Here is a 16882-nt window from a genome sequence, read left to right as displayed (position 1 = left end):
AAAAAAAAAGCAAACATCTATCATTTGGCCAAAATATCACTTTAGGGTACCCAGAGGTCTCTTTCAGACAGTCTGACAATTGAAAGCCAAAGTAACCCTTAAGTGAGAAGTTATAGGACATCAACTCTTTAGTTGAGCATCCTGAACAAATACAGACTATTCAAGGTTACTTTAAGTTATATTTAAGCTGGTGTGATCCACAGACTACTGCCAACTTGTCTGTGCCTAGTCACACTTAGCATGTTTTCTGATGACGTGGCAAAGGCTGAGCAGGACTCCGGGGAAAGCTGTCAGGTAAAGGGAAGAGGTAAAGAAGGCCCCGGGCAGGAAACAAGTTTGGCATGCTGGAGGAAACAAAGGAGAGAGAGTGATAGGAAAAACTGCTGCCGTCAGATAGGCATCAGATCAAGCAGGGCCTGCCAGTCAGGGCACGTGATCTGCACTTTATTCTAGGATCACCATATTACCAGTGAGGAGGGTGAATTACAGTAGGGCAAGCACTGAAATATGCGGACCATGATGTAATCCAGGAGAGAAAGTTTAGGGGCTTAGACTAGAGAGGTCACAGCTTGTTGATCTAACATTCAAGAGAAGAGGTGAGCAGCAGTTATACCAAGAATTATACCCCTAGATAATAAGCTCTCTACTCCTGGGACTTCCCTGGTGGTCCAGTGGCTAAGACACCACGCTCCCAATGCAGGGGGCCCGGGTTCCATCCCTGCTCAGGGAACTAGATCCTGCTTGCCACAACTAAAGATCCCACATGGGGACTTCCTAGGTGGCGCAGTGGGTAAGAATCCACCTGCCAGTGCAGGGGACACGGGTTTGAGCCCTGCCCCAGGAAGATACCACACGCCGCGGAGCAACTAGGCCCGTGCGCCACAACTATTGAGCCTGTGCTCTAGAGCCCGTGAGCCACAACTATTGAGCCCATGTGCCACAACTATTGAAGCCCACGCACCTAGAGCCCGTGCTCTGCAACAAGAAAGGCCACCACAGTGAGAAGCCTGTGCACCACAACGAAGAGTAGCCCCCCTCACTGCAACTAGAGAAAGCCTGTGCGGAGCAACGAAGACCCAACACAGCCAATTAAATAAATAAATAAATAAATAAATAAATTTATATTAAAAAAAAAAGATCCCACATGGATCAACTAAGACCTGATGCAGCCAAATAAATAAATAAATATTTAAAAAAACAGTATTAAAAAAATAAGCTATCTACTCCTGCATAGCTATATTATAACAGCCCTTAGACATTTACTTTGTACCGGGCCTGGTTTAAAAAAAATATATATATATACACATATATACATACACACACACCCACACATATATATACATACACACACATATTTTTTGAAATAATCTGATTTACAAAAATGTTGTAAAAATGATACAGAAAGTTCCTGTATACCCAGCTTTCCATAATGTTAACATCTTACATAACGAAACTAACATATTCACATTGGTGCAACACTGTTAACTGAACTACAGACTGATTTCACCTGTTTTCCACTTATGTTCTTTTTCTGTTCCAGGATCTAATCCAGCATCCCTATGGCATTTAGTTGTCATCTCCTTAGTCTCCTCCAATCCATGACATCTCCACAGCCTTTCCATGTCTTTATGACTTTGGTATTTTTGAAGAGTACTAGTCAACTGCTTCGTAGACTGCTCCTCAATTTGGATTTCTGTCATGTTTTCTCACGGTTATGCTGAGTTTACGCATTTACGGCGGGAATACTGTAGAAGTGACGTTCTCTTCTTGGTGTGTCGTATTGGGGGTACGTTACTAGTGATATTAGCTTCAAGCACTTGGTTATAGTCATGTCTGTTGGGTTTCTCCATTGTAAGCTTACTATTTTTTCCTCTGCAATTAATAAATTCTTGGGGGAGGACACTTTGAGACTATGCAAATATCCTGCTTTCACCTTAGACCCTTCAACCACTAATTTTTCTACTTCATTCTTCTACACATATTAATTGGAATGCTTCTGTAAAAAAGAGCTGCCCACTGCTTTTATTTATTTACTTATATCAGAATAGGCTCTTGGATGTTTATTTATTTAGTTTTAAATATTTATTTAGCTGCACTGGGTCTTAGTTGCGGCATGCGGGATCCAGTTCTTTGACCATGGATCGAACCCAGGCCCCCTGCATTGGGAGCTCGGAGTCTTAACCGCTGGACCACCAGGGAAGTCCCTTGGGTATTTATTCTAGGGGTTATGCTCTGTTACTACTGTTATTTATTTTGTTGCTCAAATTGTTTCAGCTTTGGCCATTTAGAGCTCTTTCAGGCTGGCTCCTATGTCTTTTCTTTTTTTCTATTTTTAAAAATTTTTTTCTGTATTTTTCTATTTTTTTTCTACTTTTTCTATTCTTTTTTTTCTATTCTAACTAATATCACGGCATGTGGGATCTTAGTTTCCTGACCAGGGACTGAACCCACACCCCCTGCAATGGAAGTGCAGTGTCTTAACCACTGGACTGCCAGGGAAGTCCCTACTATGTCTTTATTACACGATCCTATACTTTCTAAGCACTTCCTTACTTTTTGGCCTTACTAAAGATACACTAAGTTCATCCTATATCTTCCCTTCCTCAGTCCTGGAATCAATCACTTCTCTAGAGAGCCATGGCTCTTTCCCTGGAGAATGGTATTTGGAAACCAATATGTGGGTACTAGCTGTGCTCATTGTTTCTGGGGTGTTACTACTTCTAGGCCCTCTCAGTGGAAAGAGCTTGGAAATATATCAGTGATTGCCAAGTAGGAAACTGGGAGAGGGGCTGATGCAAAAGGAGTGATGGAACTGTTCTGTATCATGACTGTGTGTTTATGAGAACATATAGAACTACACACCAAGAGAGGATGAATTTTACTATATATAAATTTAACCAAAATCAGGACTTCCCTGACGATACAGTGGTTAAGACTGTGCTCCCAATGCAGGGGGCCTGGGTTCAATCCCTCCTCAGAGAACTAGATCCCATGTGCATGCTGCAACTAAGAGTTCATGTGCCACAACTAAGGAGACAACGAGCCACAACTAAGGAGCCTGCCTGCCGCAACTAAGACCTGATGCAACCAAATAAATGAATAAATATTTTAAAAATAAATAAATAACTAAATAAAATAAATTTAACCAAAACCCAAAACAAAAACCACTAGGATGTGGAGGGAACCCCAAATGGAATACAAGCTAACAAACCTAACACTATTACAAATGAATAGTAAAACCACAGTGAAGGGACTGGAGAAAAAAAGAACTAATCTAAGTTTTGGAAAATGGCATTTTGACAGGATACTGGAAGGCTAATGACAAAAGAAACTGGAACTGTGCACAACACTGTGCTTAGTTAGCACCCCTGTTCCTTACAGGGAAGTGGGGTGGCAATCCCGAAAATACCTTACAGGTTGCACAAATAAGCGAATATACTGCAGATAATGAGAGCCAGGTTTGTCACAGTTGGCGAAAAAAATCTATAAATAAGGGAGAAGGCTAGAATGATCCCTGTGGTACTAAGCTGGAATCAGAGATATCATTATGAATTTACGGTCTTAAAAAATTAACTGTGTGTATACGTGTGTGTAAAAATACATACACACATATAAGTAAATACAGAAATGGAAATAAACATAGATGTGTGTGTATGCATGAGTTCATAAACATAATTTATTTCCAGGCCTATCTTGAGTGCTTTACAAGTATTAACTCATCGAATATTTGCACCAAAATTTTAAGAGAAACACTATCATTTTATAAGTGAGAAAACTGGCAGTATAAGCAACTGTCCTTGGCTACAGAGCCTAGTGAGTGGCAGAGCTAAGACAGCAAGCTTCATAGGCTGGTTCCCTACCCTGAGGTCTTCTTAACCAGCATGCTAGACTGCCTCTTATAAAGTGAAGGGAGTTTATCAAAGCCAGACACCCCTCCCCGCAAAAAACCAACAACATGAAGGAGATAAAAGTAAATAAGCAGGAAACTGGGAAGAGCAGGGTAGCCTTATGTGATGTGACCATCTCCTAATTAGGTTTCAGAAGGTTGGCCCTTGAGGTCACCGCTGCAAAGCTTTTGACAATCATAATCTTAAAGTGATGGCTACTGTGAAATCACTGCGGAACATGTGGTTTTCTGTTTCCATTAAGAGAGCTGGGGTGCATTTTCCCCTCATGGTTACGACTATTCATCTCATGCTGACCATCAAAAAGAATCCTAAGCCACAAGAGGACAACTACATTTCATCTATCAAGGAAGAAGGGCATTTAAGACATAAATATAGGAGCTGATTCAGATTTAAAAATCCAGCATTTACTGAACTCTTAGGATGAGCCAAGTACTTCTGGAAACTTTTTAGTATAACTTTTTAGTATAACTTGCTTAATTCTCATGAGCTAGATAACTGTGTTTATCTCTATTTGAAAGAAGGAAAAACTGAGGCAAAGAGAAGTTACAAAAAGTGCCTGGGATCGCACAGCTAGGGTGAAGCCAGGATGCGTCACCAAGGCACTTTGAAGCCACTCATAAAAGTTATGCTTTTCAGGGCTTCCTAGGTGGTGCAGTGGTTGGGAATCTGCCTGCCAATGCAGAGGTCACGGGTTTGATCCCAGCTCCGGGAAGATCCCACATGCCACGGAGCAACTAAGCCCGTGTGCCAAAAAAAAAAAAGTTATGCTTTTCAGTTGTGAGCCTCTGACAAATTAAATAAACATCAATAATTAGTGGTAAAGCATACCACACAAGAAAAACTTCAAGTGTTATAACCGTTGTAACATTCACTTTAAACCCACATATTTTAAAAGTTGACTAAAAGGTACCCAAAATGCTTAAAAGAAAAAAGCCTCTGCCTTCCTCATTCAATAAATCAATTTTAGGTATGCTGATGCCTTCCAATGATTTATAAAACCAGTAACTGCTTGTGATAATTCTCAGATTTGCATTTGCTTCAGAGACAATCCACCCAACAGCGACTTCTCTGCTAAGTAACCTGTCATTATTTGCAGATTCTTTGGTTTATATTTGGGGGCAGCAGGAATTTAAGGAGATTTAAAAAAAAAAAAGAACAAAAGAAACTGTAAAATAATTTAGGGTTATTTTAAAACAGTTGCATTTTGCCTTTGGATTTAATGTCAGGAAAAAACATAATAGTATAAAAGTAAAATAAATAAGATTATAAAATTGTTTTCTTCAGAATACATAAGCAAAAAATACTACAGCCACAATTATCTGAGCAATTTAAATGAAAGCCATAAATATTTCAAAGTTGTCGGCATATGCTAGTATATATAACAAATACCTCATGTCTTGGATGAGAGAGACCCTGAGTGTTGGCAACATAACTCCTGAGTCAGATTTTCTTCTTTCTGGTCCAAGGGCAACTATGCAGAAAAATATCAGCAAAGTGTTAGAAAAATAACAGTAAAGGCTTAAAAAAAATCTACATGGTTCACATTCCATAAATAAATACTTTCAAATTACTTTGATATGAACAACTTTTAAAGACAACAGAAAAGCTCAAACTTGTTTACCCGAACGTTCCCACTTTATTACTACAGTAAACTAGTTATTTTCTTTCTAGTTAATATGAAGCTGTATTTGAAATTTTTAAATGAATCATAAAAGCCCACTCAGCAAATAAGACAACGTGTGCACATTTTGGCCAGAAGGGCCAGTCACTTTCTAAAGTCATCACTCAAATAGCTCCGAATAATTACAGGAAAGCTATATCTGTACATTAACCTACTAAGTATGTGAATCATCTCTGGGCTTGTGAACTACAATCACACAATTCCCCTTTTGAAAGAATGTTTAAAAAAAAAACCTAAGAGTTTGGATTCTTCAGTCTGATGTAAGTTTCTACTTCAAAGTTCAGAATCCAATCTACAGCATGCTCATCACGCAAAGTGAGTAATCTAAATGGACAGTTAGAAGTACAATGTCTGTAAGTCATTCTCTTATGAAGCCTGAAGAGCTAACATTTATAAAAGAAGGAAAGATTATTCTCTTATATAGCAATGGCTAAACAATCGATTATTGGTTAATATGTTGTAGCTGGAGTGCTCAATCTCACTTTAAATGAGATGCCGTGGAGTTTTGTCCCCTTTATTTCCATCTTCCCATCTGTAAATGAAAACTAAATTGCAACATTACACTTGGCAAACACACTGATAAAATCAAAATTTAGGATGTAGGTTTTGGCTGTATGTTAAACCTGCATTTTCTCAGTTTTTAGATCCATTCTACTTTGGGGGACTAGGATGCAATATCAGAACACAGAAATATATATGATGCTGGCACTGAAGGAACACAGAGGGGGAACATTTTGGTGGATTGGGGTCTGCAAGCGTTTGGCACTTGGTGAAAGAAGCTGGGTTGATACTTGGCAGGTATAAATGAGCACTGATGGGGTTGCCAGGACAAAAAGAATGTGGGCAGACCAACCTACAGGCAGTCCTTTTGAGGGCCTTCCCTGCCAAACAGGTAATAAAAAGGGCATTTGTCTTGGCAGTTTGGGGAGGGAGTTTTCGATGGGTCCCTGAAAACACTGGTTCATCTTGATACCCAAGAGGTAACAGACACTGAGGACACTGTTTCAGAGACTTGCAGGGAATGTGCTGGTTGTCTTCCTGTCTGAGACTATCACCACTGAAGTGTGTTAATCAACGAAAGCACATCCTTCAGAGAATGCCTCTACACTCCAGATGATTAGACAGCAGGGAAGATGGCCACACATGTGGTAAGAAATGGGCTGAGAAGAGAAAAAGGAAAAGATCATGAGGCAGGAGAAAGGAGCTGAGACCATAATCTGGCCACCTGGCCAGAGGAAGACGTGACACTAGAAGGAATCATGCCTCAGGGAGCAGAGAACAGGTGAGAGACTCAACGAAAGAGGAGTCTGACATTTAGAGAAGCCGTATCATCCACAGTAAGAGTGTTCACAGGCCTGAGCACGCGATGGGAACCCTATTTCAGAATCCTGTATTCTAGCCACCCTTCACGGATCAACATTCCTTAAACAGGTGATATACTTTTTCATGTCTCCATGCAATTTGTTAAAGTCTTTGGTTCATCCTTTAGTGATTCTGTATCTTTCTCCTTGTTTAAAGCCTATTTACCACTTCAGATTGAGAGCAGTATAGCTTAATGGTTAAGCACATGGTTTTCTCAAGCCCTAAAGAGCTAATAGCTCGCTGACCTTGGGTGGGTCATTTAATCCCCCTATGGTCTGTTTCCTCATCTGCAAACTGGGGATAGTCACAATACCTACCTTATTCAAAGAGATGTAAAGCACTTATACTTTTGCCTGAAAGAAAGAAAAGAAGAAAAAGAAAGAGAGAAAAAGAGCAGAAGGGAGGAAGGGAGAGGGAGAGAGGGAGGGAGGGAGGAATGAAGGGAGAGAGAGAGAGGGAGGGAGGGAGAGAGGGAGGAAGGAAGGAAGGAATTTAGCTTTAATGTTGCCTCTGTGTGAAACCTTTCCTGAATATTCTCTCTCCTCTAGGCACACTGTTGGATAAGTCATTCCCTCTCTCTCATGGGATTTGTAAAACTGAATCTCTATCACAAACTTGCCACAATTTAACACTTCTGTTACTCCTATTAAATTATATGCCTGTTGAGGCTTGGTCATATCCTATTCTGAGAATATCCAGAAGGTCCCTCAAAACGATCAGCAAATACTCACTGAGGAAGATGAGGTTATTTAGGGCCAGATGGCAGGACCTTAAATGGCAAGTTAGAAATTTACAGAAATGCTAGGGAGGGGAAAGAGATTTTGAAAAGAAATGATATGCTTCTTGGTGCTTTTTAGTTAGTGAACTAGAGTGATAGTGTGACGGTAGAAGAGCTGTAAGGCAGATGAGCTAGAAGTTGTTCCGAAGACCAGCTTGTGAATGAACTAAAACAGTGGCAGCCAATGAGGAGAAACGTGCAGTGGACTTAAATGACTGATTAAGGGTGAGCAAGACTCAAGAATCAAAAACATTATCAAGTATGAATATAAACTGTGTTAATATATACTATTCCATAATAATAACTTTCCATAAAAATTTTTAATCTTAATTTTGCAAATGAAGAAACTGAGGCTCAAAGAGGTAAAGAAACCTGCCCAATCATATCCATTAATTAAAAGGGTCAGCGTGTTCTGATGTCATGTCCAGTGGGCTGTTACATTAAGGATGACTTTCTGGCTTATAGTTTGACTGAGAAGTGGGTGCTGATGTCATTAAGTGAAAGGGAGAGAAGAAGGGAGGAAGCCTGACTGGGACAAGAGGGAGAAGTGCTAAGATAATGAGCTTGTTTTGGGATGTGTTGATTTTGCGGTCCCAGTGGGCTATGGATGTCTAGGAAGTAGGGCTGGAGATAGAGATTTATGAAAAATCTGTTAATGGGATAGTTGGATGATAACATCATATTAGCTGCCAACAAACAGATGCTGAAGTCCTAACCCCCAGTACCTCTACAATAAATGTCTGCTGTTTCAGCCACCCAGCTTGTGGTCTTGTATAATGGCAGCCCCAGGAAGATAAAACAGTACTTTATTAGTAACTTTGGAGGAAAGTTTAGAAACCTGTGAACAAAAATGCAGATTAGGAGTAAAGGAGTGAGGCCATACTTTTTATCTAGAGATCTAAAATCTAAGAAGTTTCCATGAAGTCTTCTGTAGCCAGAAGAGAAATTTATAAACTATTTAAAAATGTATATTTCTATTAGTATTTCTTTTCTTTTCTTTTTTGCTGCACTGCATGTCTTGTGTGACCTCAGCTCCCCAACCAGGGGTTGAACCCGGGCCACAGTAGGGAAAGCCCAGAATCCTAACCATTAGACCACCAGGGAACTCCCTCCATTAGTATTTCTTAATTCGCTACACTCAAATGCAATAGGCTACCTTCTCCTTCAATATAAACACTCATAGATTTAATACTTAGCCACAGGAATTCCCTTTGTATTATGCCTGAATCAATGCTACTCCACAGACAGCAAGTTTGTAGAGCTCAGAGATTTGCATATATAATTTTTATAGAGCCATCTATAGTCTATGGGCAGGTAAGTAATTAGAGAAAACTTTTGATGAAGATAAGACATTTAAAGTGTGACTCCAGGCACTTCCCTGGTGCCGCTGTGGTTAAGGATCTGCTTGCCAATGCAAGGGACATGGATTCGAGCCCTGGTCCAGGAAGATTCCACATGCTGCGGAGCAACTAAGCCCGTGCACCACAACTACTGAGCCCACAGGCAATTATGGAAGCCTGCGCGCTCCAGGGACCACATGCCACAACTACTGAAGCCTGTGAGCCTAGAGCCTGTGCTGCGCAACAAGAGAAGTCACTGCACTGAGAAGCCCGTGTAACGCAACGAAGAACAGCCCCTGATTTCCACAACTAGAGAAAGCCCGCACATGGCAACGAAGACCCAAAACAGCCAAAAAGTATAAAATTAAAAAAAAAACAGTGACTCCAAATTCTTGGCTAGATCCAGAATAACCATGTAAAAGAGTATTTCCACTCCCTTCTGCATCCGACCCCACCTCCTATGTCTAAGCTGGTTAAGATTCCTTTTTTTTTTTTTTAAATATTTATTTATTTCAGTTGCGCCAAGTCTTAGTTGCAGCATGCGGGATCTTTGTTGTGCCATGATCAGTTGTGGCATGTGGGTTTTTAGTTGTGGCATGCGGGTTTCTTAGTTGCAGCATGCAAACTCTTAGCTGTAGCATGCATGTGGGATCTAGTTCCCTGACCAGGGATCAAACCCAGGCCAGCAGCATTGGGAGTGTAGAGTCTTATCCACTGGACCACCAGGGAAGTCCCTTAAGCTGATCAACATTCTTAAAGGTAGAAACTTTGCAATGATATGTCAAGAATAGTCCTCTTTCTAGAATCAAATGGATTCTGAGATGCTTTCTCTAAAATAGGACTTCTAAATACTAGGTACAGTGACTTGGTCAAAATTTGACTAGGTCAAAATTAAGACAGTTTTAAAAGACATGGAGGAAACTTCAATGCATATTACTAAGTGAAAGAAGCCAATCTGAAAAGGCCTCATACTATATGACTTCAACTATATAATATTCTGGATAAAGCAAGACTATGGAGACAGTTAAAAAGATCAGTGGTTGCCAGGGGTTAAAGGAGAGGGAGGGATGAATAGGTGGAACACCATTACTAGGACAGTGAAGCTACTTTATATAATACTGCAATGACACATCTATGTCATTAACATGTATCTGTCTAAAGCCATAGTCTGCACAACACACCAAGAGTGAATGCTAATGTAAATAAACTGTGGGCTTAGGGTGATGATGTGTCAATGCAGGTTCATCAAGTGTAAACAATGTACCACTCTGGTGGAGGAGGAGGAGATGAGGGAGGCTATGCATGTGCAGGGGCAGAGAGTACAGGGGAAATCTCTGAGCCGTCGGCTCTATACAGCCATGAACCTAAAACTGCTCTAAAAATAAAATCTATTAAAAAATTTTTAGGACAGTCTACCCTGCTATGGTCCTCTTACTAAGACAGATCTTTTCCATTCTTCTGCAACCATTAAAACATCTGATTCCTGTTTAGTGCAGCTTCTGAAGGAATAGTAATGATTATCGCCTAGTCTCATCCCAGCTCAATGCTGTTAAGAGCTGTGTTTAACCTACTGCGAATCTCTAAGGACTTGGAGGATCTTTCCTTAATATGCAGATGCAGACTGTTTACTGCCATTAGTTAGGAAGCTAAGTAGTTGGCAAACAAAAAGTATTTTGGGAGAAAAAAAAACAAACACCCAGATTTAAAATCATTAAAGTCAGTGAATTGCTAATTTCTGTATAATGAGAACACACTGTTTCTCAATAATGAATGACATTATTTTTAAACTGATTTTTTTATACATTTCACACTGTCATATATTTAAGTCCTGACTTCATGGGCTGAATCATCAGAAGTGTTAGAGCAATATTTATCAAATCCACCCCTCCAAACAGACAATAAATTTGAATTCAAAAGCTACACTGCTTACATGAATCCTACTTAGGGTCAGTACAATATTTAGCTTATGTTCATTCTTAGATCATCAGCCCTTCATTGATACCTGGCAGTGCAGCACAGGGACTGCATGAGGCTTTGACACATCCCACATTTCTGAGCATTGACTTCAGAGCTTTACTGGTGTCACTATCGACTGACTAAAGGGCCCTGCAAATGGCTAAGTCTCTGGTCTCTAGCTCAGCCACCCAAGATCTGACCATTCAAAGCCATGAATTTGCGGATGTTGCTGTAGCTGCTCACTCTAACAGCTGGACATTCTCACATGACTGTTCAGCACAAGAGTCAAATGCTTCCACCACCCTGCTGAACTGAGCTTGGCTTTGCAACATTTCATCCTACAAATGTTACTTCTTCCTAGGAGTTTATTGATTCTAATTAGGGTAAGCTACCTGGGTTATGGTCTTACTGTCTGAACAGCTGCATTTTCTACAACTTGGGTAAATGTTAGAGATAGTTTCAGGGAATACGCCAGTGCATTTTTACTTTCTCAACACAAACAGAGATAAAGGAGATAGACGGACACTAGAGAATGCTTTTAAACTTGATCTCAATCTTTATAAATATAGTTACATCCTGGGACATCAGAACACTGACATTCTGTTTAGAGGGGCTCTAGGGCAATGAAGTATCAAATTCATATTCCTAGCTGTCTCATTGGATACATTGAAAAACCAATAATAAATACCACATTTAGGGTGGTACTGCCCTCTAGGGGCAGTGAAGGGAATGGAAATAGGGTGCTTCAATCACACTTTCAATGCTTTAATTCTTAAGCTGGTGACTGGCTTATGAGTTTTTAAAAAAAATAAAACTTTTTTTTTTTTTTTTTACATTTTTCAATGTCTAAAGTAATCTATAATTTAAGAAATTGTTCCCAAATAGCTGATTCAGTATAAAACATTTTATCTCTACTAGCTTTCCACTGTTACTTCTACTTTTTGTGAAACAGATGATTATTTTACATAGAGAAAAGCAAGCTCCTTGCTATGAACCACATACAGCAGGTAGAGCATCCAGGAATCCTACATAACTCTAATTAGCTAATGAATCATGACACTGTAACATGAGATGTCTTGTCATAAACTGAAGAAATCTGATTACTGAATATTTCTGAAACATATATACATGTTTTCTCCTCTGAAAGATTATTAATGATGTGATAAAGCTTTTATTTTAAGAAAAAAATCAGTATACACCACACCCTGATGCTGCTGAGAGTAAGGAACACCACACATCCTTTACTCCTCATTCAAGGTTTTCAAATGTTTTCTGATGTGATCAACACTACAGCCTTGGCATGGCTAATATTATTTTCCCTATCTTGTGGATGAGGAAGCTGAAGATCAGAAAGGCAAAGGGACTTTTTCCAGGTCTCACAGCTTGTAAGTAACATCGCTCCTTCTGCTTTACCCCACTATTGACAAGACAGGGTGAGCGTCAGCTTGAGAGAGAGGGGTAGAGACAAAGCCACAGGTACTGATTTTTTATACGGTCTACTGCTGCCAGTGCTGTAGAGACAAGCAAGCCAATGAATTCTCACCTGGCGATTCTGCAAGGTGCTCCTGTTTCTCTTCTCTGTCCTGAAACTGAATTAAATGTGACCACAAAGCTGACTTTCCCTGAAAGTACAAGGCACATAAAATTTTTCAGTTTACAAGAAATAATTCATCAAAAAATAACTTCTCATCAAAACCATTCACATTGAAATGCCTGTTTTGAAGCTGGGAGACCGAAGCTCATCCATTCCTAACTGTGTGACATTCTGAGCATCTCACTCCATCCTTTGCCTAGCTGACAAGACTGGCAACAGCCTGGGCAAGGGCAGCTAAGCAAAGGGCAAAAATACAAGCATGGAAGTTCCCAACCTCAGCTCAATTGTTACTTAGTTGTATGTAACGAGGGCTATCTACACTGGCCACACGAGCAAGCATGGAATTAAAGGTTCTAGCAGCACAGAATGCATCTGTGTATGCAAAATATGTTTGGATGTATGCAGTAGCAATGAGGCAAGAAAACTGGGGCAAGAGGAGGAAGAGAAAAGGGGAGGAGGAAAGAAAGATACACACAACAACAACAACAACAACAACAAAAAACAGAAAGGGAGACAAGAGGGACAAAAGCAAAGAAATCATGTAACTTTTCCACCCCAAATAACCAGGTAACTTAAAATGGCAAAGCGCTGTTAATTCTGGCTAATAGATTTTTTTTTCTTGGACAGTGACGAAAGCAGATACTTAATGGAATCTACAGGGGTTACAGCCTCCGTAGTGAATGTGTTGTTTTATCTTTTCCTGTTTACCAGAAAAGAGCCCCAAACAGCCTGCTAATCATGGGTTATATTTTCTTTTTCTGGAATTAAAATCTCTGTGGTGTATTTCTAGTCATCCTGTGACAAAGGGACATATCCTTTAATTTTTATGATACTTTCTTCTTTTTGTTACTTTTCTTAACAGGGCTCCTAACTGGCCCCGTCACCAGGGCCTCTCGAGACACTTACCTGCTTGACTTGCAGGCCATGACTCCAAATCCTCTCCAGCAGGTCACAGAGACTGGCGATCAGGGTGTTCTCCTCCAGGCCAGTTATGTTTGCTTCCCCATGGCCCAGCTCCACTGCTTCGTGTCCCATCTTCTCTACCAACATGCGTTTTGTCTGAAAACATCACATGTGGTCACAAGTGTTACCACAGCACTGAGGCCCAAAGCCATCAAGTCCTGGCTCAGGAGACCTGGGTCCCCTTCATTATACTTCTCACTGCAGATCCTAAATCACCTTGAGAAAAGTGTCTGCATCTCTGAAATTAACTAACAAATAATACTATGTATGCTTTTACTATTTTGTCAGAGAAACAGAGTCACTAAAGAGAGACTCTGACACTATTTTAAAGTATCCTCCTGTAAATGCTTGTACAACAATTTTCAGATTACTAACTTGAATAACAGGGGGGGATTACACCAGACCTAGAAAATATACTATAGAATCTGAAACCCCGTCCTGCTGCAACTCATGCTTCATCCTAGCATACTAAAGATATTCACACTTAGTTTTAATTGCACTTAGGCAAAAACTGCAATACAAACAGGCAGCTCTAAATTTTTTCAGAACTCTAATTTGTGAGTGAAGCAGACCTCTTTTTTTCTTCCTCTTTTTCCCTTTCATCTCTTCTCTGCTATGAGTATGTACCAGAAAATGGAAAGGAAATGGAAATCAGTTTCAAGTAAGTTAAGTGACAGCAGACTTAGCTGCCCTCATAAAATGCAAAGCGAGAGAGAATCTAGTTTCTTTAGGCAAGGACCTTGTCTCTGTGATTCAGCGCTGCAAGCTGATGCTGAAATAGTGCATTTACTGAATACAGAGAAGGTACTCGAGAAATGACTGTCAAGTAAATGAATAAAGTTATTGGCTAAAATGATGTTCTGAGTGTTGTCAATTTGCATTGCTACCTCTGATAAACACAGATACGTGAGAGGAGACTCATGTGTTATATACAAACCTACAACACAGCTAAGGTCTTCTTCCTTATGGGTATACACACACACATGTGGGCAAAGATAAGGTTCTACACAGGTGCACACCGAGACATATAAAAACACATAAAAAAATGTGTTGCCTTTCACATAAGAGGACAACGTCCCCGGCACAAATTCTGACTGCCTTAATATCTGCCCATGTTGGAGAGGAAGACAGCAATGGCTGCAAGGTGAGAAAAACCGTGCAGGGCTCCCATGTTACTGATTCTGTGGGCAACAGAACCCATGGAGGTTCATGACCTCAGGGAAGAGCACACGAGGTTTATGTCCCAGTAAAAGTGTCCTTCTAGGGAAGCGACGGGCTCAAGTGGGCATTGGCTCAGCACATCTTAGCTTCACACAGGAGTGAACGTGCACGTACACTGTCCCACACCGAGGAGTAATACGTACCTTCATTCTACATTCTTTTAATAAGCCTTCTACAAATTTACAGTTGGTTTGTGCAATCACTGCAGGAGAGAGGTCTGACAATTTGGGTTGTCTCAGGTTTTTTCCTAAACTTCGTGCCTCTTGCATGTATTTCTAAAAATTAAAGAGTATTTTTAATGCATAAACATCAGATATTCTTCTGGCCTACTTAACCTTACAAACAAGTGCAGGAACAACAAGATGCAAAAAAAAAAAGGCCACAAGTGTATACGTGCGACAGCAGTTCAAGGTTTAGCACACTGAAAGGCAGAGGGTATTCATACCCCCTCTACTGTTAGCTCTGTGAAAACCAGAGTGACAGAAGCCATACCAAGTAAAAGCTCATTCAAAATGAGATGGAGTTTCACCTAGTCCAGTCTTTTTATTGGGAATACCCAGGCATGTGATTAGTCAGGATCACTACTGGGATGGAAAAATTTGGGTGTCTGAATAACAAAGCCAAGGTTCTCCAGAAACCCAGTGATTCTCAGATCACTGGTTTCCTCCAACCGTCTCCCCACAGATCAAGAGCCATAATGTGCTTCTAGACTCTTGAGCAGAGCTGTCCAACCCAACCCTTTGCTCTAATCAAGCCACAATGGTAAAATCAGGAGCTCTGGAAAATGGCTCCACCAAATTTTATGACCTCAGGCATATCTGCTTATTCCAAAAATGGGCATAAAATAAGTCTACCTGCCTCACAAGAAAGGCTATGAGATTACTCTGAAAAGTATCATGTGCTCCAAATGCAGGAGGAGGCCTGTTGTTTCTAAGACATTTTGCAACATCCCTCCTTTGCCTTGTTCCACAGTTGAAAGTGAAAATATCGTAGTATTTTAGGAGACACTGACAGCTCAGAGAGGACCACAGAAACTCAGACCACTGCTCTTAAGCTTTGGTTAGTGAACATCCAGGGAAAAAAAGCACTACACGTAATTAGGCGCAGGACAGCTGTTGTCTCTCTTCTTTCTATGGTACCTGCAAAAGCTCACCCAGATACCTTATGTTTGTAACAGGACCACAGGGCAGAATCTCCAAAAAGTCTAAGTGACTTAGGTCCATATTTAGAGAATAATTGCTCTAAATTATATAGTAAAACCAGCAGTTTATTGGAGAGAGAGAGAGATCGCAAGCCAGCAAATCCTCCCACAGACACATATGTGAAATCCATCTCTTCTATCTTAAGGGGAGAATTTGATATTATAAGAAAAAGATGTGTAAAATCCTTTGCATTCTCTAAATAAAAGAGTTTGCACATTTAATACATTTCTCCTTCGGAAGAAAAATAACCTGCTAAATCTAGTATAGTCTGTTAAAAATCCCACCAATTAGGACTTCAACAAATCCATTTACCTTCTACTTCCCAACCCTCCTGAAGAAAGGCAGCATTAACAAAATAATCTCTTTTCCAGAGTAATTATTTTAAGGATAGACTTAAAAATTAAATGAACTCTGCAAGCATTTAGTTGATATAACAGTTGTGTATACTTCTTTCTGCTTCAAATCTTTCTTAGAGGGTCAAAGAAAGAGGGAAAATTGACAATGAGAGTCCACTATCACCACTAGGGAAATTAAGTGTAACAAGGTCTAGTGAAACATCCTGAAGGTTAGTTTTCAAATAAATAAAAGCAGGAAATGAAAAGTTTCAGAAAAACAAACGTGAGGCATATGAGAGGGATCATATATGAGATTATAATACTGCCATTTCCTATCATTTCAGGTTGTACTAATGTTATTTGGAATATTACAAATTACAGATAAATGTTTGGTAAAAACAAATGTTGACTGTTAAATGTTAAAAGGGTTATGTTTCTCCTCCAGCCTCAATTCCTCCATCTTTAGGACTTGTGCAAATGCAGAGAGAACCACTATAAGACACAATTCTCAAGAAGAGTTAAGTGTCAAGTTTGGCTTAGGA

The 16882-nt window shown here is 40.0% G+C and overlaps 1 protein-coding gene across 1 annotated transcript in view; it reads right to left on the bottom strand.

Annotated features, from left to right (window-relative positions):
- Positions 1-16882, bottom strand: part of DENND5B (DENN domain containing 5B) — a 97425-nt gene that overhangs the window by 27043 nt on the left and 53500 nt on the right. Inside the window, exons 8-11 of the mRNA XM_057702125.1 lie at positions 14947-15078; positions 13526-13678; positions 12569-12647; positions 5298-5379 (exon numbers count right to left, since the gene is read on the bottom strand). Of these exons, the coding sequence (XP_057558108.1) occupies positions 5298-5379; positions 12569-12647; positions 13526-13678; positions 14947-15078 (446 nt within the window). The remainder of the gene's footprint in view (positions 1-5297; positions 5380-12568; positions 12648-13525; positions 13679-14946; positions 15079-16882) is intronic.

This window comes from Hippopotamus amphibius, chromosome 12, assembly GCF_030028045.1.
Source record: "Hippopotamus amphibius kiboko isolate mHipAmp2 chromosome 12, mHipAmp2.hap2, whole genome shotgun sequence".
Classification (NCBI taxonomy): domain Eukaryota; kingdom Metazoa; phylum Chordata; class Mammalia; order Artiodactyla; family Hippopotamidae; genus Hippopotamus; species Hippopotamus amphibius.
This window is presented reverse-complemented; position numbering and strand designations above follow the sequence as displayed.